General features: G+C 35.6%; 4 protein-coding genes across 7 annotated transcripts; 1 reads left to right on the top strand and 3 right to left on the bottom strand.

Moving 5' to 3' along the window:
- The first annotated feature begins 330 nt into the window (after positions 1–330).
- LOC110601021 (leucine-rich repeat extensin-like protein 5) lies at positions 331–6,024 on the top strand. Of its 2 annotated transcripts, XM_021737997.2 has the most exons (10): positions 331–482; positions 1,267–1,604; positions 1,922–2,044; positions 2,150–2,180; positions 2,779–2,861; positions 3,290–3,367; positions 3,498–3,551; positions 3,739–3,873; positions 4,019–4,888; positions 4,982–6,024. In XM_021737997.2, the coding sequence occupies exons 2-10, from the start codon at positions 1,296–1,298 to the stop codon at positions 5,717–5,719; spliced, it is 2,421 nt and encodes an 806-aa protein (XP_021593689.1). In that variant the 5' UTR covers positions 331–482; positions 1,267–1,295; the 3' UTR covers positions 5,720–6,024. The 2 variants fall into 2 exon arrangements, with proteins under 2 accessions (XP_021593689.1, XP_021593688.1); XM_021737996.2 differs by having other exon boundaries at positions 4,019–6,024.
- Positions 6,025–6,583: 559 nt separating this feature from the next.
- On the bottom strand, positions 6,584–9,339 carry LOC110601022 (the record flags this gene model as incomplete). The annotated part of the gene is made up of 5 exons (XM_021737998.2): positions 6,584–6,934; positions 7,063–7,238; positions 8,820–8,894; positions 8,972–9,046; positions 9,264–9,339. Coding segments are annotated over 5 exons (597 nt in total), but the record flags the coding sequence as incomplete, so codon positions are not given.
- A 631-nt stretch (positions 9,340–9,970) lies between these two features.
- On the bottom strand, positions 9,971–22,292 carry LOC110601634 (E3 ubiquitin-protein ligase BRE1-like 2). Of its 3 annotated transcripts, XM_021738845.2 has the most exons (19): positions 22,045–22,292; positions 21,387–21,548; positions 21,212–21,299; positions 20,877–21,107; positions 20,548–20,715; positions 20,156–20,349; positions 19,970–20,053; positions 19,740–19,859; positions 19,478–19,664; positions 19,234–19,394; positions 18,140–18,211; positions 17,233–17,309; positions 14,350–14,544; positions 12,328–12,400; positions 12,105–12,191; positions 11,856–11,993; positions 11,579–11,781; positions 10,584–10,746; positions 9,971–10,336 (listed from the first exon to the last, which is right to left on the bottom strand). In XM_021738845.2, the coding sequence occupies exons 1-19, from the start codon at positions 22,153–22,155 to the stop codon at positions 10,205–10,207; spliced, it is 2,646 nt and encodes an 881-aa protein (XP_021594537.1). In that variant the 5' UTR covers positions 22,156–22,292; the 3' UTR covers positions 9,971–10,204. The 3 variants fall into 3 exon arrangements, with proteins under 3 accessions (XP_021594537.1, XP_021594538.1, XP_043806993.1); XM_021738846.2 differs by lacking the exons at positions 21,212–21,299; positions 21,387–21,548; positions 22,045–22,292 and having other exon boundaries at positions 20,809–20,949; XM_043951058.1 differs by lacking the exons at positions 20,548–20,715; positions 20,877–21,107; positions 21,212–21,299; positions 21,387–21,548; positions 22,045–22,292 and having other exon boundaries at positions 19,970–20,079; positions 20,156–20,295.
- A 1,992-nt stretch (positions 22,293–24,284) lies between these two features.
- Positions 24,285–25,845, bottom strand: LOC110601398 (transmembrane protein 45A). Its single transcript, XM_021738514.2, has one exon. The coding sequence runs from the start codon at positions 25,470–25,472 to the stop codon at positions 24,531–24,533; it is 942 nt and encodes a 313-aa protein (XP_021594206.1). The 5' UTR covers positions 25,473–25,845; the 3' UTR covers positions 24,285–24,530.
- Positions 25,846–26,500: the final 655 nt, after the last annotated feature.

The raw sequence follows: 26,500 nt of genomic DNA, 5'->3' as shown, positions 1-26,500 counted from the left end.
ATGGCAATTTGACATCGATAATGGGGACAGTAAAATAAATGACAGACATGGTTGTTTGGTAGAGGCTGGACCAAATTAAGCTTGAACAAAGAACACTATTTTCCTAAATTTTAGCAAAGGGGTAATAATCTTAATCATCAAAATCAAACAAATGTAAATATTTATTTTTTATTGTCTTAGATAATATTACAATATTATTTCAATTTTAGATTTTTTCTATTATTTTCCTATTCTATGGCAAAATATGTCGAAATGCTGCGTCGGGTTGATTGGACCCATCCCAATTTAGTGGGTGTTCACTTTGGTAGGTTAGGTTGCGGCCCAAGACTAGCGGTTAAACGGCTCCGTATCGTAGCTCGGCCCTTCAACGCCAAAATGAAAGCTCGAGTTCCAGATACCTTTTACAGTTTTGCTTGCTTTGCTCAAGGCTGCTCCTGATATCAAATCCTCTGCTCTGACCTCTTTCACTTGAAAAGCCCTAGGTACGCTTCTATCTCTCATGAATTTTTTGTTGCTAAGATTAGGGCTAGGTATTGATGGAATTTGTTTTATATCCTCTTTTTTTCCCCCTCTGAAATTTATCTAACCAAACGGTTGCAATAAAGTTAAGAGAAGTGTAATTTTGTTAAATTTTTGTCGTACTTATAATTCTTTGTAGTAGCGTAGTGGAATGGATTTGTCTTTTTTTTTTTTTTTTTTAATCTCCTGTTGGAAATATTTTTGTGCAGTAGTTGATTATAATGTGCATTTTCATTCGTCTGTGTAGTTTCACTACGTTATATCTGTAATATCTGAACTTGCTTTTTAGCTGGTTTGTTTTGATGAAACTGAGGGGAAATAGTGTGAAAGGAAGTGGAAACCTGATGCTGAACTGAACATGGACGGAGGGGAAATAGGGTTGGACTGTGCAGAGATGTGGGATAACTTTGAAGTTGGAGGAGGAGAAAGGGAAAGTGAAGGAATGGAAGAACTTGAGGAAGATGGAGTGGAATGAGATAAGGATGGGGGAGCAAGTATAATAAATTCCATGAGATTAATGATGTAAATTTTCAAATTAATTGTTGGGAGGTTCTGAACGTGTGAAGTATAGATGTGTAAATGAATTCCTTATAATTTTCCATAATTCCTTTGTTCCAGACAAGCTCATATTATTTGGTTTTTGCCTTGTTATGATTAGTTCTGCAGGTTATATTGAAAGTGGCGAGTGTCAGAGATTAAACCTTACACTGTTGCTATATTTATATATTGGTTTGCTACTTTGTTTAGGTGTAGTACAAGGGTGACCGGAGAATAAGATGAGTGCTGAGGTTGACCAGACATCTGCAGTTGAACACCACAAGAATAAGATGTCTGCAATAAATACTTCGTCGGGTGCATCAACCACTGGTCCAAAGGTCTCTATATTTGCTGCAAAGTCTGGATTTGTCATACCAAAAAACAAACTATCAGGTTCATTGGTTCCAATCTTCAGAGGAGGTAAGAAGTCAGGAGGCAATGATGCAGCCAATGAAGACAGTAAGAACCAGGAGCTGAGGAAAACGAAATGGGGTCCAGATCCATATCAGGATGCTGCAGTTAGAAGGGGAAGAGCCTTAGCATATCAGGTAGATTAGGTTTTCCCTGCAAGTAGTAAGTCTTCTAAATATTCTTTATCATAGTAACTATTTTTTCTTTATTCAAAAAACACACATCTCAACTTCAATATCAAAATGTCAATTTTCAAATGTAAAGTATTTCAATTTAAAATGGGGTAGGAGGCATTATAGCCCTGGTTTGTGGGAGGAAAATATTGCTCAGCTGGAAGCAATTAAAGGTTGCCTTTTCCCATTGGGTGCTAAAATGTCAGTGTCTTCCGTGTGAATGGCTCACATGGAAGCTTCCCGTTCCAGGTGCCACTAAGTGATATACACATTTTGGGCAGACTCGAGTGGATCAAATCACACAAAAGCTGGAGTTGGGAATTCTGGAACCTGTTGAAACTCAAGACCTACAAGCTGATCAGAGTGCAGATCTCAAGTTGTCCAGTCCACCAATTGACATCAAGGTAAATTTATGGTTGATTGTGCATCCCTTTTTCGAAGAATACTTTCTACTTCCTCATTGTCATTTGTATGTTCCTGAGCTCTTACAATTTTAATTTTTGGTGAAGGAGTTGAAACTTGAAAGGCGGGAGATTATAGGTATGCTTGATTTTTCTTCTCTATCTCTTTTCAATTGTACATTCCTTTGCAGAAATAATGTTGGCAGTGCCCTGATATTTTTAGTGTTTACTATTTGAGAGCATGCAGTCAAGTGCTTAAATGGATTGAAAATTTCTCATCTAGTGCATTTGGCTGATTTCTCTCACTGGTTAGCATTTTCAATTTGAAAAATTTTTGGAGGGAAAGAGTAGAGGAATTGAAGTTGAGTACAAGGCAATGGAGTGGGTTTTGAAAAAATATGACTTTTTCCTTCTCATCTCATGAGTAGCATGTGATTTTGCTCACTGTTGGCCTTTTCTTTTTTAGCTCAGCATTTTTTCTATGAAAATAAGCTCTGGCCCCTATTGTCAAAACCACCATTTCAGCTATTGAACCAGAGAAATGTACTTGATTATAAATTGTTAGCTCTTTTAATCACTTGAACTAAAAGAAAAAGTAAATAAACAAAAGAGGGAGAAATAAAAATCAGGTCAAAGCTTTGGGTGCTGCTAGGCTTGCTATACCCATTCCTTTCATAGACTGGTAGTTGCTATATATGGCATCATTTTCTTTTAATTATTGTCTTTTTAATTTCCAGGTGAAATACTCAAACTGAATCCAAGCTACAAGGCACCACCTGATTATGAACCTTTGCTGAAAGAGGCCTCAGTTCCAATTCCTGTAGGTTAAAGTTTGGATTGCTTGATTTGATTTCTATCTCATCTTTTCTATATTCTGCAATTGCAATTATTATATAAAAAGGCATTTAATTACTTTCAGGATTCGATTCTGTAATCTTATTCTTTTAGTTTTAGATGATGATCCTTGGAAATATGTGCCACAAATAAATTAGGCAATAGCCACTAAAAAAGCAAATTACTTGAATTTGGATTCAGTTAAGCCTGAAAGCTTGATTGGGATGTAATTGTGGTCATTGAGTTCAGTAAACAGGCTAGAAATTATGAATCCACAAACACTTCCAAGTGCAATTAGCTGGTTGGATTTTCAATATTATGAGTGGACTGACCTTTATGCATTCTAAGTCTGTCCTAGCTATCCTTTTGTGACTTAAATAGTGATTAGACATTGTAATGGCGAGGTTTCTGCAGGTCAAAGATCACCCTGGGTGCAATTTTGTTGGTCTATTATTTGGGTCAGGAGGAGAGACTCACAAGCGACTAGAAAAGGTATGTTTGGCTGGTGCCATCTTATGTTACTGCTTGTTGGTAAACAAGGGATGGCTCGATGCATTTTGTTTGTTGTGATGTGTGTTTGAGTTGATTTCTAATTTTCTATTCATTTCTACTACTGTTTCAGGAAACTGGAGCTAAAATACGAGTATTTGGTACCAAAGCAAATGCAGGAAAGAAGGTAAATCATATGTGTAATGTGAAATTACTCTCATAAATATAATTGCACCTGAACATTTTGCTTTTCATCTTCCTCTTCTAATTCTTTTCTTTATCCATTTCACATCTTCCTTCAAAATTTTGTCAGTATGTAACTATGGAAACAATGATATTCTGCAATTGCTCAAATAATCTTGTTCCTTTCCCAGGTCGAAATTTCTCCATCTGATATGAATGAGACCCACTTGGCTTATGAGGAGTTGTATGTTCATGTATCAGCCGAAACATTTGAGAAAGTTGATGAAGCAGTTGCCCTAATTGAATTGCTAATAACCTCAGTATCAGTGAGTTTGACCATTCTGAAGATCAATATTTTTATCTTCATTGATGTTCATCTAAATTTTACAGTTTGGACGTGATTACTTTATTTTTGGCTTGTGTTCACTTGGTTAATTATTATTATTCAGAATTATGCTTGCTTTTTTATAGGGAAGTCTAGTGGCCGGGAATAATGTGAATGTTCCAAATCAAAGTCAGGAGGTATCTGCTCCTTTTAGAGTCCCAAATGGTGACCAGGGAGTGACACAATTAGCATTTGGACCTGCACAAACTCCTCAACGAGGTCAGTTTCAATACCAAGGACCATGGTTACCATCAGTCTCAGCTCAAGCTCAAGTGCACCCTCCTGGCTTCATTCCCCTTCGTAATTCTTCTGTACCAATTGATAACAACCTTCTGCATGTACAATCACCTTTGACTCCTACAAGCATGCCCTCACTGTTTGGGCCTCGACCAATTCCTTCACCTGGGTTCAATTCAAATTTTCTAAATGGGTCTCCTGTTCCTTCCAGGCCACAGCTGCCGATTCAAGTTCCATCACATCCATATGCACCAAGAAACCTTCCCATGCCAGCTCCTCAGCCTTCATCTGTTCAATCTAATGTCTTGGCTTCACTTTCATTCACTGGTAACCAAGCCCCACCTGCCATGCCATCTCCAGTTGCTGGACCATTAGTGCCATCATTGCCTCAGCCTGTGTCAAGTGTTCCACCAGGACCACAATCTGACAGATCATTGACATCTGTGGGGAGCTCGTCTGGATGGCCTCTGGCTTCCGGTGGTGTTCCAGCACCTTTAGTTCCAGGTAACATGGGACAAATGGTTCCTCCCATGGGTTCTTTGCAGGGGCCTCGGCCAGTAGTTCCACAATCAGGTTTTTTGTCTTCTGCACTGCCTTCAACAATGCCTGCAGCTAATATAGTTCCTCCTGTATCATTTCCATCTGCTCCTTCCTCAATCAATGTTCTGATGAATCAAGTAAGTGGAGCCTCAAGTTTAGTTTCGGTTCTGCCCCCTCAAGTGAGTTCTTCCTCTACACCTCTATCTCATGCATTAATAAACCCTGTGTCGGGAAGCACGCCAATTTCTTTGCCAATGACATCTGCATCACAGCCAACTCTGCAGTCTGGAACTGCGGGATCCTTTCCCGGAAATGTGTCAAATCCTACTCTCACACGACCAGCAATAGCTGGTCCTGCGATGCAGCATTCAGGTCCTGGTGATTTCACTTTTCAACCTTGTCATCCGCAGAATCTGGCACCTCATCTGAGGCCAAGCAATCAACCTATGACTCAGGATCCTCCACTTGCTAGACCAATGATGCAACCATCACCTCCAGCACCATCTTTCAGGTTGGCTGTGCCAAATTCAATTCCTCCACCTGGTATGCCTGTATTTCCAAGGTCACAGGTAAGCAATCAAATGGGTCAAACTCAGGCTCACATGTCCGCTATTCCTTTTGTTGGCAATTCTGCTGGCCCAGTTCCACCCAGAGTTCCAGCATTTTCAAATGCAAGTCCAATTATACCTCCAGCTCGAAACTTCAGTCAGGCTGCCCGACTGCCTGATTTGCCAGGCCCCTTTCCTCCTAGACCAGGGAATCCCCTACAAGTTCAGCATAATTATCCAGGTCCTATAACCCCGCGTGGCAATTTCATGGGACCAAATCAACAATCCAACAGAAATCTGTCTTTTGCACCTAGTCCTGGAGGGCAACAAATTTATGATCCATTTTCACCAACCTCTGTTCCTATAAAGCCTCAACAGCCAGGAGGTAATCTGTTAAATGGAAGAAAGCAGGAGACTGACCCTGAATATGAAGATTTGATGGCCTCTGTCGGAGTAAAGTAAGCGTTTAGAATGAATTGGCTAATTTAGGTTTTTCTGAAACAAACTGTTTCTTGTTTCTCTTTGAAATGCAACTTCTTGTGAGGTATAGCGAGTTGTGTTAAAGTGGTCATATTTGAAGGAGTAGAACTGGAGATGACTATTATATTATGTTTCTATAAATCCTCTCCTAAAATCAACAGGAGTGTTGAAGACGCGGGAGGATGTGGAAATTTTCATCATCTGAGTTGATATAACAGATGAGTTTACTAATATTATTAAACCGAACTATAGTGCAAAATATGAGTATTTCCCTTTCAGTATTTGTACTTTACCCTCCCAATAGAAATTTGTAGCTTACTGCTAGTGTGGAGGTCCTCCGGGTGGAAAGAAAACAATGCCCCATTATATTTCTTTCTTTTTGGTAAGGAACCCACTATTGAATTTGAATTTGGCCGATTGACATATTCAGAATATTTGTTATCATTTAGGCATTTTCATATCGTTGGTTAATTATGCTCTTTTTAGACAAAAAAAAAAGGTACTAAAAAAAGTGGTCAATTTCAATTTTTATAACAATAATGTCGATTTGTATCATAATATCTCCAATTATTCATGAATCTCCGTTAAGTAAAGGGCAAAGTTATTCTTTATTTCAAAGCTCTTCTTTTCTTTCTCTTCTTTTTTTCCTCAAAAATAACCCGCAGCAAGTCACCTGGACTATAACCGTCTCCTAGTCCTTGCAGAATAATCTTTCTTTCTTCTTGCATGATCAACCCAAATATTGAAAAAGAAAAGATTGGAGAAAATGAAACGTGCGCCATTCAAAGATGTGGGAATGGGGAGCATATAAATGCATAGCAAGCAAGAAATGATGCATTGTCTATATCATATTGAAGCAAAATAATCTCATTTAGATGACCACTGTCGCCTTTAAAAGTGGTAAGATTGGCAAAAAGCAGAAGGTTACATTCCCAACTTGTTGATTTTTATGTACAAGTGAAGTTTGAATACATACAAAAGGAGAAGTTTCTGAAGAAGACTTCAGACAGAAGGGCCAGATCTAAGCGCTCTCTCTAATTTCTCAGCCTTGACATAGTCATTTTCTGTGAGAGGACCTGCCGGAAAAGCTGTGATTTCCACCACCAGATGTGGGGTTGGGAGTTCATCAAACAAAACCCTCACATTGTTGCAGCACACACTTTCGCCATGAGCAGTCTCTCTCCTAATTTGACAACCCTATAACAGTAAAACAAATTCTGCAGAATGTCAGTCCAAGCATTATTTCAAATTCCCACATTTGCCAATGCACTTAGAAGGACAAAGGAATTAGAGTTCTAGAGATTGTTTTTTTAACATGGCGTTACCTTGTGGGAAGTGGCATCAGTAAAATGATCATCATCAGATAGTAATGATGCAATTGCTTTAAGAAGGCGTCTTCCTTCAGATTTGGAAGGCACCCTGTAGTTCCTTTTAAGTGTTCCCTTCGTTGTAGGATGCCATTTGCTCACCAATTTCCTTTTGTCAGCTGCTTCCTTGTCTGCTGAAAAAATTTAAAACATTGGAATTATACCCTCTGGAAAAAGAAAGGTAAACAATTGACAAACTTTTAAATCCTCCAATACTTAAGAAGATTCTACTTGCTCCCTGAATGAATTTTAGAAACATAAGAACACCAAAATTCACACAAAAAACTATTGTCGCTGAAGGATGCATAAACCTGTTGGAATCTAAACAGAAAGTAGCTTGGCACACGGCATTGAGAACTTTACAGGTGAGACGAAAAAATGCCACTTATTGTGTAAGCCATCGGTTAAATAATATCTACTACATCTTCCAAATTGAAAAAACCCTTCCCCCAAATTTAGAACTTAATACTAGCAAAAATATAAACCTATGGAGGGAGATAAGGAGAGAGAGAGAGAGAGAGAGAGAACTTGGTGCATGTGGGATTGAGTATCCAGTGGGAAAACTACAACACCACAAATCATCCATTGAATTTGAAAGCTAGGCTCACAACAATCTCAAGCCAACAAATGAATTGTTATTTTGCTTACTTGAATCTTCAAACTCAACCTAATTAGTTATTCCTTCAATCTCAGCTCCAGCACCAGACTCCTCTTTGGATCCACAATTAACTGAAGGCCCTTATTATATAAAAAAACATACTCTTGAAACATATTCCTAAAGATAGAAGATTAAAATGGTTTTAGTTACAAGTGGGGACACTTGTTAAAGATCATCTAGCAAGGAGATCAAGTCATTATAATTTTAAAACTTGTATCTAAATATTAAAGAAAAGGATTACCATTAAGAAAAGCTTAACTTTTGACCAATTTGCACTACAGCCTGAACCTCAAAAATCATAAATAATAGCCTATGCTTTTACTTATTTGTTGTAAATTGTAGCCAAGCTACTCAGATACAGAAGCTAAGATTATTGATATTAGGCTACTAACTATATCAGAAGGCGTGTTTAATTTCTCCATTTACGTTTTAATCTTACGGGGGGACTAAATCAGGTAATTTGGTCACAATTTTCATGGAATAATTATACATTATAATTGACTAATCTAAAAGTTAGCTATAATTGCATATTGAAACGATGTCTTAGGCCTTCCTTTTTCCTTGGTAATTAACCCCCGATAAAATTCTACTCCTGTAAGATTTTAGGAACAAACGAATAACAATAAATCAGTCTTTCCAGACAATAGTGGTTTAACATCATGTTGTACAAAATCACATCTTTCTTCTTCAACAAGTTCAACACTGTTAGTTTATATGATTCCTAGTTTTAGAAGACCTAACATTTATTTGATGAAATTTTATATTAATTCACAATTTATTGTTGAATACTCATCTTCATGATCTCAATGTCTTGTCATTTCAAAATGCAGAGAGAAAGCTGAAGAAATTGACTAAACTTGGCCTCACAAGGAAAGAAAAAAGTTAAAAGAAATTGACCAGATAATCTCAAAGACTACAACGTCCAATAAGATTGAAACTGAAAGAAGATTCCAGATTCTTCCAACATCTATGATTGAAAACTGCTGAAAGAAATTCATAAAAAGAAAAAGTGTGAAAATCACTGTGTGACGGAAATACAAGAAACAAACCCGCTAACCTGGTTTCCCTTGTTTGTTCTCAAGCCACTTAGAGAATCCCAAATCACCTGATTCAGCACCTGCACCGTCCACACCTAGAACAAAAAGCAACTTGCAACTCAAGTCTACCCAAAAGAAAGGGAAGAAAAAACAAAAGCCATCATTGAAGTACCAGAGACAAGTGGGTTAGCTATTGATCCAGCTAAACCAGCCTTCAACAGTGCGTAGAAGATGCAAAGCCTGCCTGCAAATAAAAGTGGAGCCTCAAGCAGAGAAGCATTGGTTGTGATCCTTTTGCAGTATTACAAGATCTTTCCCTTAAATAAAGAAATCCTTTCAGGGATTTTGAAGGATGATTAGCATCAAAACTGGTAAACAGTGATTTGGGTAGAAAACAAGCGTTCGAATTGTTAAAGTTAGTGTGAATCGTGGATTGAAAGGGTGAAGTGTAAATGGATTGTACCAGAGAGAGTAGCATTTCTTGTTCTTGGCTTTCACTGAGAATGGGAAATATCTCTGAACTGAGTGAAGTATTGGTGATCAGATCATGACGACGACGACGACGACGACGGTGATGGTGGCTCTAAGCTTAACAGTCAATGGGCTAAGGTCACTCGAGAAAACGATGTCGTTCTTAACGATTTTGTTTGGAATCGGTTTAGTCATGCCGCTCAATTTTTTAATTTGTCTTATTTTTACTTTTTTCTTTAAATTAATTTTAAAGTCTTAATTAAATTTAACTCATCTCAAAAATATAAAAAAAAAATAACTTTTTTGACTAAATCAAGAAATTAATATTAAAATTTTTTATAGTTAATATAATTAAAAAAATTAAAAACCTTAATCCAAAAAAATTTAATTTTATAGTAAATTAAACTTACCAAAAAAATAGGTAAACAATTATAAAATTAAATATTTAAGCGTGGCTCCAACTGGGTAGTTGTTTTAATATCCCATATGACTCGATTATGTCTCCACATACTTGGCCTTCACCACAATTTTCTATGTTTTTTGGTTTCATTCTTAATTATTCTAAGAACTCGTACCAGAGACGAGTGTTAACTGCAGACACAAAAGATATGGGTAAAGTTATGGAAAATACATGCTCGCATAAATACTATCTCCATATATAATCAAACCGAAAAACTGATGATGAGAAAAAAAATCAAGATGGACAAGACAATATGGCATTTATAGACATTTCTTTTCCTTGCTATTGTTTCATTTCCTATATTTACAGAAACATGATTTCTACTAATTACATGGAAATAAGAAACCTCCATTTTTCTATTCTACTAGGAAGATGCGAGTTCAGACACCAGAGAGTGATGCTTCTCTCCCAAGGTTAGGTTCCCATGACACCAGTCACAATCAAAACTACAGCTACAAAATGAAGAAACCTTATTCATATCTTCACAAACCGAACATCACTCTGACCAAATGCAGTTCCGCATCCAGGGCATTTCCTATGGCGAATCTCTAAGTTCCTCTGGATACATGGATTGCAGAACAAATGATAGCATTTCACTATTACTACCTGCCAAATAAGAGATTAACCCAAATATATCAAACTTACTCAAAGGAGCTAACATAATTAAACAGGTGCAAGCCACGAGATTGTTTGATACACCCAGTGCACTTATAAGTAAAGCACCCTCTCTCATTCACCGTAGGATCATCCTTCCACATTTTCAACTGAATCCCTCGAGTGAGATACTTACTACCTTCAAGTGCACTGAGCACTAAAAAGTTTCCTACACATGCCAGCAAACAGGTGCACTTACCTCCTTTGGCCGGTCAGAACACACGCTGCACTTGAGCATACTTTTGCATTCTTTCAGTTCTTCCTGGAGTCGTTGTATAGCAGCTTCACCACTCTCAGAACTCAGCTCAGCAATCTTATCATTCAACTCCATGAGCTCCTCCTGAAGTTTCTTCCTTTCACTTCTGGCTTAACAAAAGCACTTAATCAGATATAATGAGCACTAAATACAACTATACAGATATGGCTCGAGACATTACAAGACTATTTCAGCTTCATTTCACGTTCTTCTTGCAGATGACCTATCACCAACTTCTAAACCCCCAAGTGCATTAGAACAATCCTAAGTGTAACATGCTTTAATCAAGTATCACTACCCACTACTACTGAATACTAAATGGTGTCTAAGTGGGTGGTATGCTAGTAACCCAGCTCTGGGTGGAACCACAAGCCAAAAAGATCAGGTAACAGCCATCAACTAATTTAACTACATTTCATCTAAATATCAACTATATTTAGTAATGTAGTTTATATTCATCCGCATAAGCATATATTCTATATATCCTGTCTGTGACCCAAGCTCATCTTGCAGGGAAAAACCTCTTCTCTTCACAACTATTCTCTTCTTTTAATAATAGGAAATTTGACAAGTTCTTTTATATTTTGTAGGCTGCTGGGAAATTTTATATTTTGGTAGGGGTATTTAACAAATTTTCTATTTATGTCTCTCTAGAAAAGACCGTATGGACATATTTAGTTTTTCAGTTGTAACTGAATTATTATGGGGTGAGAAATTGGGTTCTGCATCAACAGGAAAACACAGTTCTGCTAAGTGATAATGCAAACGTCATGTATGTGATATAGGGAGGAGGGTTAAAGACGCAAACATTTTATGCCATGCAGGATATGTCGGTCTCTACTCTTACATCAATGCTACAAAATGCAATAGAAATGAATCTGATACAGAGAATAAGATCAAACTTTCAAATCTAATCATCACAAACATATTAAACCCACCTTTCATTGTGTAATTCAGTTTGAACTTCATCTATCTTCTTCTGGATTTGCTCATATTCCTTCTCAGAAGAAGAACCAGAATATTTTAGCCATTTCAACTCCTTCTCAGCATCTATCAATTCCCACCGTGCAGTTTCAAGGTTGACAGCAAGATGTCTGTCTTCTTCAGTAAGTCCGATTGCCTCTGCCAGACAAACCTTCATCTGCAAGATTGAATTATCAGTTGATATAGAATAAGCAATAGTGAATACGCCCACAGAGCATTTAAAAACAGTACCTGGTCCTCACTCTGGGCAATTCTCATTTTTAAATATTCTACTGATGCATTAACTTGTTGAAGTTGCTTTGACAGGGCTTGCTTCTCTGCAAGTAGAGTGCTCTGTGCCTGCTTTGTCTTCACACTATCCGAAACAAGCTGCCATATAAAACCTCAATAATAATGTACAGCAAGGTAAAGCTTCTCACTACTTAATAATGTAACATACTGATTTTACAATCACAACAAACAGGTCACTAGGGGCAAGACCTTGATATTGTAGTCGTCTCTCTCTGTCACTTGTTGCAAAAGATGTTGGTTTTGTGTTTGCATATCTTCATATGCTTGACCAATTGTCTGGAGTAAAAAAATTTAAAATCAGGAAGTGAAGGATAGGCAAACAATCAGAAGGATAGAAGGTAATTACTGATAAACAAAAACTTCTACAGACAACCAAAAAGCTGTTAAAACAGAAAGGTCAAAAGCAACCAACCTCAATTTCAGAGATATATGCCTCAGCCTCCCTATCTTTATTTTTAATAGCTTCCGAGAGCTCCCATACATCTCTGTACCAGGAGCAACAAAACATTGCCAATAATGTGTCAGTTCCTAAGAAATTAAAAGGTAAAAATAATAGCAGAATCTTCAACTACATGAGTGATATGTATCATCTGTTTTGTCATAATCTCCACAAAGGCTTCCATTCACCCAGGAAAAATGAAAAACCAGGAGCACTTCCAAAGAGAAATAGAAATGTTATCCAAATACCACAAACACCAGCATGATGCAGAAAACTTTGCTAATTTATAAGCATAATTCTGTCCACAACAATCTCAGAAGGCACAATCAACTAAATTTTCAGACAACTTTTTCTGTTCTCTCAAACAATTAGCAAATGAAATCTTTGTTTTCTCAATATCATGTCATATAAATACTTTTATTTCCTTCCCAAAGATATGAGAAATGTTGATCAAAATTTTCATTATAAATGACTCTCCTACAATCATGGAGACAATTAACCAACTTAGGGTTCTGTCAAGAAAAATCAAGCCCTAACTATATCTTTGAAAACCGACTTTCTCTCCTTCCAAGACGTCACTCCCATACGATGGAGGATGAGAAAAAAACAACCATCATTCTTGCGAAACACCCTGCTTCACATATCTGTCAAAATCCTACTCATAATCGTCATCAATTAACAAGCTCATGTCATCTTTCAAATATACAATGTCTTATCACTCAAGATTTTCTCCTGCCAGGAGGCCACCCAGATTAGAAGGACAAAATGAATAAGAATTTAATTACCCCTAGTACTTGCTTCTCATTTCTGACAAAGTCATATTAGTAATCTTCAGTTATTTCATAAAACAAGGATAAGCTACGACTCCAACACGACAGATTGCCCTACATCTCTACTGCAATCTTCACTTTCCTTATTTTTTTAACCCAATTAGAGATAATAGAACAAAGGGGGAATAATAAGGTGAGAAAAAAAATTCTCAAAAGGCAGAGAAACAAATCCTCAATTGGTAGATAAAACATATTCTCAATTTTATTAGCTTAACTCAGCTGTCAATTGTAGCAGAATCTACCAAATTTTGTAGAGAACCTAGGCCTATATATAGAGTATTTTAATCCTACTAAAGTTAGAATTAGGAACCTTAATTTCAACACTACTTCGGAATCACAAATTACAAAACACACGAAAAATCCTAATTAAAATAGAACTATGTTTCCTATACTTCTTCCTAAACTAAGTATTTCTAAAATCCGTAGTAATTCCTGCACCTTCTATTCTAGGTGCTTCCTTATATTTGAGAAAAAAGGTCAAACATCTAAATAAAATGACACCTAAATGCGAACATAACCACCAAAACATGTATTACTTCACCTCATTTGGAAAATGATAAGTAAAGCAACAGTAGCAGTTCTATAAATTTCTGAATAGACATTTGTTAACGAAGGCATTCATAAAAGGCATCACTACCTGTACTTGTTTTGACATTTTTGTTGTGTTTATTGTTAAATTTGGGTCAGGCCTAGCTCACCCCAAAAGCTAGCTCAAGGGGGAGGAGTGCCTAGAGCCCATATAAGGGGCACATTACCCCTTTCCACAACCGATGTGGGATTCAACACACCCCTCACGCCGAGAATTTTTACTGGTGCGTGGCACATTTATGGGGCGCCCAACATCGGATGGTGTTGTGTTTATAATCACTTACAATAGCATCAAATGTCTGAAGTCTCAAGGAAAAGAAAAGGAAAATGACAATAACAACAGTAGTTACGCATAGCAAATAGCACAGATCATAGAAATGAGAAAAGTAATCCATTCCCTTCTTATGAAGAATAAAAGAAGTCATTACACAAAACTTCCTGATAAAATAAAGGCGGAAGGACCTTTTTCCACACATTTTCTGGTAAATTCGACAACTCCTGACAATTAAACATACAAATTCAAACCAAGCCTTCTGTGCACACAGCTTTCAAAGAACTGACTATCAACAGAACTAACCGCTCAGAAGCATCAAGTTTGGCCCTTAATTCCACGATCTCAGCTTCAGCAGTAGAAAGCCTTTGCTGGCAGGCAGCCTCAGCCTCATTAGCAGCTTTGACTCTTAACTCCAGACTATGTTCATCCAGAGCACTCCTGAGGACTTCAGCTTGCGAGTGAGCCTTACGTTCAGATTCTTTTATTTCTAGCATATCTCTGAAAAAAAAAAAGAGTTTAATTCATTCTGAAAGATATCAAGCATGTGTAAAGAAACAGATACAGGCAAAAGACCAGCCTGAACAGCTCAATCTGAAATAGCTGGTAGCAACTTGTATCCCAAAAGTTAACATAAGGTCCTCAAACTTATAAACTAACCAGAGCCGCTAAAAACAACTATTGAACGTAGCCAATTGCATTTAGATTTTAGTTCTTGCAAAGATAGGGAAATTCAAGAGCATACTGCTCATCGTTATTAAGGCTAAAGGTGCAAAGGTTCTTGGGGCCAAGACGCAAGGCGCAAGTGTGAGCCTAAATGAAATGAGGCACAAGTAGTAAAATTTAATGAAAAAAGCAAAATTTTAGATAACCAAGAAGCATATGGCCTAAATAGCATGTTAACATTTCTTTTTTTAGACATATGTGGCATACAATCGAAAAATATATTACTAATGTCTTTTTTTTTTAAAAAAATAAAGTAATATCATAATACTGTAATAAATTACTCATATACCATTGCTAATGGTATTTAAAAAAGATAATTTCAAATAGAATAGAAATAAAGGAGTACAAAAAGAAGAGATGATAAAGATAATAAGATAATATTGAAATGACGTATGAGAAAAGATACTAAAAGCAACTGATTATTCACAATTCACCAGTGACATTAAGTCCAAACACTTCTTAGTCATCGATTTAGATTTTCGTAGATTGGCAAATTTTTTATTCAAGAAGGCTTTTTTGTTAATGTAAGTATTTTCCAAAGGTGGAAATAAAGATGCGCCATCCTAGAGTCTTGAGCCTGGAACAGGCGCACGCCTAGGCACTTTGTTATAAATAAAGAGATGGGATGAGCTGATTGGAGAAAGTGGCATTCCTAGATGCCGAGTGGATTTGAGAATAGGAGTTTGGAAGGAAAAAGTGCGTAGTCACCCTGTCAACTGGTGGTTATCTTGTTGTATGGTACTAGTATAAAAGAGAGGGACATACTTGTAATTGTGAGATTCAAAAAATCAATAAAATATGCAGAATTCTGTTCTCTCTTCTTCTTTCACTCTCCATTTTCTTCTCCCTTTCAACATCTCCTCCTCTAGTTCTCTCTAAATCCTCTCCCCTTTCTAGTTCTTCTCTCAACCCAGTCTATTTCTCTCTCTTCCTCTCCCTATTTCTCTGTTTCAGTAATTGGTGCAGGTCTGATACATAACACGCTTAAGGCGTCAGGACAGGAGCCTGGTGAGCCTTGAGCTTGAAGCATGCCTTTAATAACTATAATACTGCTAAACTTCTGCTTGTCAATCAAAGAGTTCACAACAATGAACTGGGCAAACATAATTAATGCATGCCTAGTTGCCTACTGAAAGGCAAAAGCAATGACATCTGCATACAAGCATCAACTGAAAAATAAATAATAAATAAGTAAATAAAAGACTGAAACATCAAATCTGCATCATAGCAAAATAGCAACATCGAATAATCCATGGCCCTAAATGCTAGCTTTTCACAGAATAATTTAGGTTTCTGTATCAAAGCTGGAGTCACATTCGCTTAACAGCAGTCCTCCTACACAGTTGCAACTTTTGGAATCTCGTCTAAGTTATTCAACATGAGTAAGAACAACGCAGTTTCACAGCTTATAAAATCCAAACTAAAAGATGTAATTCTGTGGTCAACACATCAGGTTGATTCAACCAACATAAGGCAGCTTCAAAATTCTATCATGGTGGAAAAATGTACAGGCCCTGGCATGTAACAGTAAGTTTTACTGTACTAATTTTACGCTAGCGGTCATACCTTGTCACCAATTTAGTTTATCATTATATAACAGTCAAGAAACCATGGAAGTTCTGCCCGGGATCAGGGGCCTCTTAGCAAACCAGCAAAAAATATTTGCCAGAATCATGACCTCCCAAAAGAGGTTTATAATAGAGTTAATCAGCTCCATCTGGCTCAAACTTCAAAGCTTAATGACTAAGCACAAATAGCACTAGTTATCAAATGAATTTGGGACCCAGAATTTGAATGATCAGCAGGAACCTAATAATAAGTTAAATTAGACTTAAAACAACTGTATAAAAATCATGTAGTCAAGTGGCAATATTTTACAACTATTAAATACCTTTTCTTTATGGGGCTAGTTTTACGCGCCAGCTCTTAGACTACAGTATGCCAGTAAAATAATTGGCTTACACCCTAGATCGTGTTCTTAAAAGATCCTAGCAGGAAGAATTTGAAGAAAATCCTACCCTTCACTATTTTTGCATGAAACTTGTTGCTTTCAGAACTCATTCATGTATCATACTGTAAGCCCAGGATCTTCAACAAAGAAGTTTCTTTCTTTCATACACATTATAATGGTATCCCAAGTTCCCAACAAATTAATTATGTGACTATGATGGTAAACTGAGAATCAAGTCAACTAATTATGATCAAACTGCAACCACAAGAGAATGGCACCCCAAAAAAGGAAAATTGTTTTAAATATCTTCTTCAATGAGTTTAATTAACTATGTTTCTACTGTATGGCATCCTAAGCTTATATGAGCTTCGAATTTTAACAGTACCAAAAGGCCATTAGCTTTTCAAAATGAATGCATAGAACATACAAAAAGAAAAAGGAGGAGAAGAAGCAACACCACCATGAGCTTCCCCAACATTTTGTCGGAGATGGCATTCTTAAAAGCAGTATACCTGCTATCATAACCTTCCTGTCCGTACATGTCCAAGATTATTTGCAGTTCAAGTTTTTCCTTCTGCAACTTCTCAATCTGCAAAACGCTCAAGTTCTTCAGTTACCGATTATTCATTTATGGTCAAAGAAACATAAGCACAATAATGTTTGAATGATTTAAACAGTATTACCCCTAAATTAGAGAGTATCATATCTCAGTGCCAACAGTACATTTGTTTTGCAAGTTGCTTACATAAAAGGAGAAGGCAATTTTTAAATATATTAGAGGGCACTAAAAAATTGATTAAAAATATGTTCTAGTCATAATAACAACTCCAAAACAACAAACAGCTTTTTCCAAACTGTTTTTTCCAATAGCATCCAAATTGGTACTATCTATGAAAGGTGCTTTTTTGATCCAGAACCTTGATGCCAAATGGGTGCTTACATGTGCCCAGCTAAATGAGTCTGAACTCCATCATTCCTCAATTCAATCCAATTCAACAAAATTGTGGTTTCAAACTTAATTTTATGATTAACTAAAACAAGAAGGTAGGATCATGTGTATGATACAAATGCTTTGCATTTCAGAAGAGGAACAACAACCAGAAAAATGTTGGACTTTTTAATTGAAATACATTCATTTCATATGGTTAAAATCAGCAGAGACTGAGAGACCAGATCAATTAGAATCCTTTCATGGAAACTGGGGATACAGACAGTGGGTTAGATAAATTCACACGAGTTTGTTCAAAGAACAAAAGCACATAAATAAAAAAGATAAGGATGTTTAGTTCAAAATAATCATAAGGATGTCAATAAAAAATGTACGAGTTCAACTGTTCATGGGAGATCAACTGTTCATGGGAGAAACCCAGGTCTGATATACAAGAAATAAAGTTCTGGCACAGGTTTTGACAAACTTACCAGAGTCTTCAGAGATTTGATTTCCGACATTTGTTCAGCACATTTGCTAGTTAAGCATTTTTGTTCATTTGTCTGCATCAGCAACAAAAGGAAGATTGTAAATTTCCAAAGGCAGGAGCTTATTTAATCGAAAACTGATAGTATAAGCAATAGGACAATTACTTCTAACTTAAAATAGTAACGGAAAAAAATAATAACCAGCACCATCAATCCATTCAAAATTTGAAACAAGGAAAAACAAGAAATGACTGGTGTACAAATCAAATTTTGGGGATACTGCAGCTAAGTGTCATATCTTGGGATTTCACTTCTTTTTAACCCTGAAGTGTAGCAACATCAATGTGACATTTACAAATTCTTGCAAAATAAGACCAAAACGTTCATTGGCAATTATCCTAACCCTCTTGTGTCTGACAAAATGAGCTCAGTTTCTCTGCTCATAGAATAAGTTCATTTGATGCACAACTGGCATGAACTGGTTGAGTATCATGCCAGAAATCCTAGAGAAAATTTTTGGATCTCAGGTGAATCATTTTTAGCCTCACATAGAAATAGTTAATTGTAAAAATCTAATCCAGAAATTTGTACTATTTCTTTGAAGTTTTTCTTTATCTATCTCATTTGCAATATTTCATGGAAAAATGAGTTAAGATTTGAAGAAAATGAAAAAGGTTACCCGAAAGTACTAAGTTGCAAAGATTTGTACTTCCTAGAGTTCAAATTGCAAGTAAAAATTAATGCAACTTCGAAGATCAAGGATCTAGTTTAATTTTCCCATTAAGTTTTATTAAGCCAGAAGCTCCTAACATTACAATTTAAATATCGACTGTCTCTTTGCTTTTCTATAATTATAATAATCCTTTTTACTGTAATCGTCTGGCAAACACCAACTTAGAATGCCATCGATGTTGTTAGTCTTAAAAGACATCATACAAGCCCCTGCCCACTAACTCCGACTTACGTGTCAAACCACTACAAGGTCTCCCAGTAGACTGACATAAAAAGAACAGAAAATAATGTGGAAAGCTAAAATTTAAAACGAGCGAGAGTCATTAATTTCCCGAGTCCAACATTTAATGATAAAGCAAGGCAACCTTTTCACTTAACAGGACTCTTAGAGATTGGGATTCTTCACGCAGAGAAAGTGCTTCATGAGCAGTCTGCTTCCACCGAGTCAACTGTGCTTCCATCATGCCCATTTCCTTAGACAAAGCAGCAGCCATTACACGGAACTCTGCTTTAATATCTTTTCTCCCTGGATCAAGAAAATTTCTTTGTAAACCAAAGTATCCCCAGTATTAGACCTTTAATAAAAACTAATTCAATAAATAATTTCACCTGAATCCTGCATAGCTTCTTCCATTTTAATCTCAAGGTCATTTTTCTCAAGAATACACTTCTGCAGCTGAAGTTCAAGCTCTTCAATTCTAGATTCAGAAGTGCCAACAATATTTCTTGCAGAATCTGCTGACTCTATTTTTGCATTGACTTCCTTCTCCCTCCTTACAACAAGAGACCTGTCAGCCTGAAATTATACTTTTAAAAAGACAACAAAAGGTACAAGAAAGCTAGACAACAAAATCCAGAAAGTTGCAAACACCTGCAAAGAATCTGTCAGTGCTTTGTATCTCTCTGCTTCAGCATGCCAATGTTGGAGCTGATCATTTAGCAAATTGTAGAGACGAGATGAATGTATATACTTGTCATCCTTCAGTTCTTCCTGTGCAAAGGCCGTATCGTCAGTTAGACTCTTAGGGAGGTGAACATTTGTGGTCCTAGACAAAACATGTATACCAATAAAACCTATGTTAACAATGCATATCAACAGACCTGAAGATTTTCCAATTCATTTGATAAAATGTGATTTTCATCTTGTGCATCTTGAAACTCAGAAAGACGGTCGGCCACTAGTATCTGCAACATTTTTTCAATAACACATCCTGCTTCTTAGTGCTTACAACACAACATACACACATGAACCACACTCTCTCTCAAAAAATGCCTGTTAATATGTACCTTTGTTTCTTCAATAGAATCCTTCAACTCTCGCAAACCCTTAGACCTCTCTGTCGGCTTTTCAGGTGTCAAGCTTCCGTTTACTGCACTTGATGCTGGAGTATGCATCCTAGCTGCTGCATCCTTTTGCATTTTCAGATTGACCAATTTTCTTCTGCTTTCTTCAAGTTCAGCCATGATCTCTTCTATCTCACCTTCAATTATGAACAAAGCACATCCAGATTTCGAAAGGGATTTAAGATGTGCCATCACCAAAAAATAGCAAATTGCAATAATGACCAAATATATGGTATCACAATCCCAAACCTATATTTATTTTAACCAATTATATGCATGTCCTAACAAACAAGTTCATGTACTGAAAAGAAATTTTAAAGAGCTGCCTCAGGGACCTGCAATGCGTTTAATCTCAGACTGATCCACTGAATTGCGACTAATAGAAGTCTGTATCTCATCAGTATACTCTTTATGCTTCAAGTGGAGAACATCAATCACATTGCGTAGATTCTTAGCTTCTTCTTTCATCATATCATCCATCCTTGAGAACTGAATGATGCTATCTGGAAACAGCAAATGAGAAACAAAAAATCAACAATGAATGAAAATTACCAATAAAAAGTACTACTATGAAGATTAATGAAGAAAAGACTAACCTAATCACAGAAATAAATATGAGAATGATCAATTAACAATTGGACTTCACATCAAGATTTCTTCTGACCTTCTGTGGATAGGTTTCCAAGCAAGGCCTGAGCTATACTCCCAGTTCTCACCCTCTGAGCATCAATAATATCTTCCAAATATTTCATCAACTTCATAGTAGACGAGCGACGTGAAGAAAGGGCTTCTTCAACACATCCAACAACTCCATTATTTCCATTGCTTTGAATAGAATCCATCCCTAACAGTCTACAAAGAAAAATCTCCTCTGCTGGGCATGAAGGAATTGAACCTATATAGCATTTCAAGTCAATATACCACACATATAATATGGTTATAAGACAGTTAAAGGACAAATATGCAATATTTCCCAGGTAACATAGTGGTAGTTAATACCGCCAGAATAGTCTGAATGGTTCAAAGTTTCCAAACCATCTTGACCTCCACCGGCTCGGACTCCGAGCAAGACCAGATCATCAACCAACTGTATAGAACAGCAAAGGAAATGAAAATGATACCCCGGCAAGCAAACAGACATGCATGAACACACAATAAAAGACTCTCATTTCACCTGATTCCATAGTTGATTCACCGTGATCAGCATGTCATCATAAGAAGTTTGTTTTTCTTTTAATAGTTGAATCTTAGCTTCAATATCCTGTAATTCATGTTTCTGAGCGTCTAATTGCTGAACAAGCTTTTGGTTCTGGTCCTGGAGAACTGCCACGTCAACCTGGAGGGGGACAACGAAAGAAAAATAAAACCAACTTCGAAATAGCTTCCTTAAATTTGATAGCCAAACATACACAAGAACGCAGATATAGACATAGCTGCCATCTCCAATCCAAAATTGAAACCTTCACTACTTAATAATTCAATGCCAGGTCCATAGTTTAACACACATTGCAATGAGTTAAAGAGCTGTGCTGGTTTATCAATAACAGCCCACTTTGAAATATCAATGCTTGCTGCTAGATACTAAGGGTTCTAAACATGGTCAGCAAACGCAATTGAGGCTAATTTTCATTACAGGAACAGATTAGTTGGAAGCGTGGACTAAACCTAACAGCTCTATTAGCCTATCAATAAAAAATAACAGAAGCTTCAGGTTCTGAACTTGAAATAGTAATTAAATATAAAACTTTAAAGTTCATTGAAATGAAATCAAGAAACATAGAATAAGCGTCCAATTTTCAAATACATATGAGATAGGGAAAGAAAAAGATTACAGTTTTGTTGCTGGGAGGAGAAGTGGTGGGGTTGCGAGCCATGGAAGGAGAGAGCAGGGAAGTCAAGTGAGGCCTCTTCTTGTCTGGCTCATCAGATTCTGCGTTTTCCATTTATTTCTTGAAATTTCCTTTTTATTTAATCTTTCGGTTAAAAAATAGCCATTAGAAAGCGCTGAAACGAGGAAGAGAGAACGCTCTGTGGTCTGATGCTCGCATTGATGGATCAAAGTGAAACCCTAGAAGCGACGAGGGGCTGAAATGATGTTATATCTGATACGACGTCGTTTCTCCTTCCTTGCTTCCGATGAACTCCTCAGATTAAATGGGCTGGGCTTGAAGACTAAGCCTGATCCAGTAATAATGAATACAAATAACATACTATTTCCCTTTCAAAATACAAAAGTTCAAATTAATAAAATTAATTAATAACTTTAACTTTATAAAAATAATTTATTTAAAATACTCTTCAAATAATCATATTTTCTATATATTAATATTAAATAATTTAAACATTAGTAAAAATATATATAAAAAATAAAAATTAATGTCATTTAAAAATTTTTAAAGCGATAAATAATTTGAAAAAAAATTTCTAAAATATTTTAATTTTAATTCATTAATAGCCGCGGGTTAAAAATTTACTATGTTTAAAAATTAAAGTTATTTAATAGAAAAATATTATTTTGTTAATTAATTTTTTTAGTATTGAACGTTGAGAAATATGTAAAATATTTTAACAAGAAACAAATAGAGTATCAGAATTTAAAATTAAAATATGTTATTTGGTAATTAAAATCCATTAATAAAAACTTTCAATTTATATGTGCAGAAGTGCAGTAATTACATGCAATGGTTAATTTTATTATGGATAAATAATTTTTAGGTTTTTTTTATATGTGTTAAAATTAATATATAACTTTATCTATTTATAAAATTTAATAGATAAATATTTTTAGGTTTTTTAATAATTTAATGACTAATTTATTGATACATCTATGTATAAATGTATTAAGAAAAAATTCATTAATTTTAAAAATAATATAATGACACAAGTTATTCAATTTTTAATAAAAACATGAGTAAATAATACAGGGTAAAAAATAACAATTGAAATTAATTTTATCGATGAGGAATTAATGGCATTTGAGATGAACACAACTAATATCCTAAAAAAAATCATATTTTAAATTCAGTTGAGTCAAACAGGTCTCTAAACACATGAACAAAATTACTTATTTCTTAATTATTATTTTATAATTTGTGATGGGATAAATATGAATATTTATTTATGAATAAAAAATAATAATAAAATTTGCATTGAATATGCCAAGAACTACATACCAAAAATGAATTAATGAAACATAAAGGAGAAGACTTCCAACTACAGAGAATTGAAGTTAGAGTTTTGTGTCTTTACTTGACTGGCATTCAAGGCTAACAACTAATTAATGTCACCACTTACTCTAAGACTTCCTAATCTCTATATATTTTGTTTTATTATCTACTTGAGAAAACGATTGGTTCATGGAAAGAGACTTTTAACTACTGCTTTTCTTCATGTTGTTGGAATTTTTTTTAAAATTATTATTATTACTAAATGTATGAAATATTATTATATATTGTTAAGAGACAAATAGAATAATCATATTAATATTGAATTAATTATTAAATATTAAATTATACATGCATATCTTATCCTGGTGATGATGGATCTTTAATAAATTATCATGATGTCCAAGTGGTAATAATTATCATGTCACAACTATCATCATCATGATTTGATTATTATTGTTTCGTTTAATAAATTTCTATGATATATTGATAATAATAATTCTAATATTTTATGAAAATTATTATAGGATTATGATTTCCTTTCCTGTCCGCGCTTGTCATTTTCTAGAATCAGATTGCTTAGAATATTCTCTTGTGTTTGAGTTGAAGTCAAGGTGGCAGAAACAGCTGCGTCTTTGTTTATTCTTGCACAAGCTGAAGCCCAAAAGAAAGGAAAATGCTCAATCTCACTTTTGAAGGAGTTTAATTTAACTCTTTTTTTTTTTAATTTAAATTAGCCCATAAATTTAAAAATAAATTAAATTCTCCAACAAGTAAAGGGTGGGATTGATTATTAATTAAAATATATAAGCCTTCAAGTGCAGTAATTTAAAAGAAAGGGTTTCATGATGATTAAGAATTCAGCAGTGAATCATCAAATCAACTTTTACTTATTACTATACACAAGAGACACAAACAACATACCAATAAGATTCACCCTGAAGCTGAGACAGACCCATCAATCAATGCAATAAGCCAAACAATTTCATGCCAATTTCCTCCCTAATCAACAACACACCTTTTTTTTCCCATGTCATTGTTTCTCACTGAGCAAACACTGTTGAATGCTTAATTAAACACAGAGTGGGATCCCACTAAAAACCTAATTAATTTGTACATATATATGACTTCAAGCTTTATCTTCTTCTTGCTTTTTACCTTTCCATGTCAATTGGGGCAAAGCTTCTTCCTATGTTCATAAAACTGTTTGGTTTGTTATCAGTCTTTTGTGATTCTACATCATCTGAGTCTTCTTCAAGCAACTGCTGATCTTCTTTTGTTAAAGATGAGTACTCAATGTTTTCTTCACCATAGTATTTGTGCATACCCAAATAGAAGCACATCACGAAAATGGTGATTCCAATCAAGAGCCAGCTGAATTGAATATTTACTAGCGACTTGGCCCTGTGTAAAGCTTCCTCCCCTGAACATCTCACAACTTGATGACCTTCTTCTGAGTGAATGAAGCAACCTTTGGGGACCAAAGATGGAGTCCAAAGAACATAGCCCATGACTATGAACCACAAACCTTGGTACATAATACTTGCAGACCTAACAAAGCTAACCATGAAACTCTTAGCCATGCCCATGCCCATGAGAGTGGTGGCTAAAGAAACAACTATAACTATTTGGAGAAGCAAATGGTATTGGCCTTCAACACCCATGTGATCAGCTGAGTGAAGATGGAACATAAAAAGCTGTTGCCCAAAGGCTAATGCTCCAAGAAATTGAGTTAGACCATACTGAGCTTTAACACCCATTTTATCAATAATTATTGCAAAAAGTGCATACACAAAGAAAGTCATTGATATTGAAGAGTGCTCAAAATTATGAAGATGGTTTGATGGTATGGTTCCATCAGGATCAAAGGGTTGGTGTCTCTCAGGACCAATGAACAGCTCCATAGACACAGAGATTGAGCTACCTACCATAATCAAGACAAGCTCTATGTACCTAAATTTTGGGGTCGGAAACCAAGGAGAAGAGGTGTAAGAATTGGGATGTTGAACAAAGAGTCTCGTGTGGTTAAACAGGTGCCAAAAACCAAGAAAAAAGAAAGCAAAGCCTGGAGCCACATGACCCACCAAAGTACCCATGAACGTTTCTGCAACCCAAAAGCAAATTCTTGGTTTTCTTGGTTGATTTTTGTTAAAATCAAGAATTGGGTATTGGATAAGAGGAAGAGGAAAGGAGGAGGAGTGTGTTGGAGGAAGATTGGCAAAGAAGGGGAGGGGGTTTTAAGAGGGGAAATGAGGGGTTGAAATTCTAAGAGGTCTAGAGGATTCTATGAGGTCCAATTTATGAAAAAATTTAGGCTTGGAGAATGAGATGTTAAACGCATAGTTTGACCTTAATTTTTTGGCAGCCTCAGCAGTTAGATTGCCCGTCTTCTAGAATCCAAATGCGTTCACATGCAGCGCTCGTACTTTTCAATGTTGAATGGCCCGAAAATCTGACACGCCGGAAACTTGCTCTGTAGAAATTTATTTGTCCAGATTCTAGATTTTTTTTTTTGCCAGACCAAATTCTAGAATTGGCTCTATTGAACCCTTGAATTATTGTTCTTCGTTTTATGAATGGATTAAACTTTTTTTTAACATTAATTCTAATTTCTAATCGACATTTGCTTTGTAGATTTTCAGTTATTAAAATGGTTATAATAAATGAGAAATTTTATTTATTTTAAAAAAATATTGAATTGTTATTGGAACTCGATTTAAGGATTTTATAAATTTAAAATAAATAAATTTATTAAGGGAATCTTTGAAATGTGAAATTAATTTCTGGTAGAATTCAGATGCTTGTATCATTACTTTCATATTAAAAGGGTTTTATTTAAATATTATTTTTAATTTAAATGTGAATAATCTCATTTATATTTTCGGACGAGAATATCATGTGATTAATTAAAAAGAAAGAAAAGTTAAGCATTATATTCAAAGCCGCAATTATTTAGTGCTAATTTCCTATAGCATAATTAAGTTGCACGTGTTTCACGTTGAATTGTGAGAAAGTTATCCATTGATAAATCAGGGAGAAGCTTCTTCCTCCTCCTCAGGTGGGGCCTGTGAATTTGTAAACACCCATAGATTTCCAAAATTCTTCATTCATAGGTTGTAGATTA

This window comes from Manihot esculenta, chromosome 15, assembly GCF_001659605.2.
Source record: "Manihot esculenta cultivar AM560-2 chromosome 15, M.esculenta_v8, whole genome shotgun sequence".
In the NCBI taxonomy this organism is placed as follows: domain Eukaryota; kingdom Viridiplantae; phylum Streptophyta; class Magnoliopsida; order Malpighiales; family Euphorbiaceae; genus Manihot; species Manihot esculenta.
Note: the sequence above shows the minus strand (reverse complement) of the source record. Positions and strands in the feature narration are given on the sequence as shown.

Excerpts from the sequence above, each read along its gene's own strand:
- LOC110601021 (XM_021737996.2), top strand. The coding sequence starts at position 1,296 with ATGAGTGCTGAGGTTGACCAGACATCTGCAGTTGAACACCACAAGAAT. Across the intron at positions 2,045-2,149 it reads GTCCACCAATTGACATCAAG|GAGTTGAAACTTGAAAGGCG; the intron begins GTAAATTTATGG and ends TTTTTGGTGAAG. Across the intron at positions 3,874-4,018 it reads TGCTAATAACCTCAGTATCA|GGAAGTCTAGTGGCCGGGAA; the intron begins GTGAGTTTGACC and ends GCTTTTTTATAG.
- LOC110601634 (XM_021738845.2), bottom strand. The coding sequence starts at position 22,155 with ATGGAAAACGCAGAATCTGATGAGCCAGACAAGAAGAGGCCTCACTTG. Across the intron at positions 14,545-17,232 it reads CAGGAAGGTTATGATAGCAG|AGATATGCTAGAAATAAAAG; the intron begins GTATACTGCTTT and ends TTTTTTTTTCAG. Across the intron at positions 12,401-14,349 it reads AAACTTGATGCTTCTGAGCG|AGATGTATGGGAGCTCTCGG; the intron begins GTTAGTTCTGTT and ends CTCCTGGTACAG.
- LOC110601398 (XM_021738514.2), bottom strand. The coding sequence starts at position 25,472 with ATGGGTACTTTGGTGGGTCATGTGGCTCCAGGCTTTGCTTTCTTTTTT.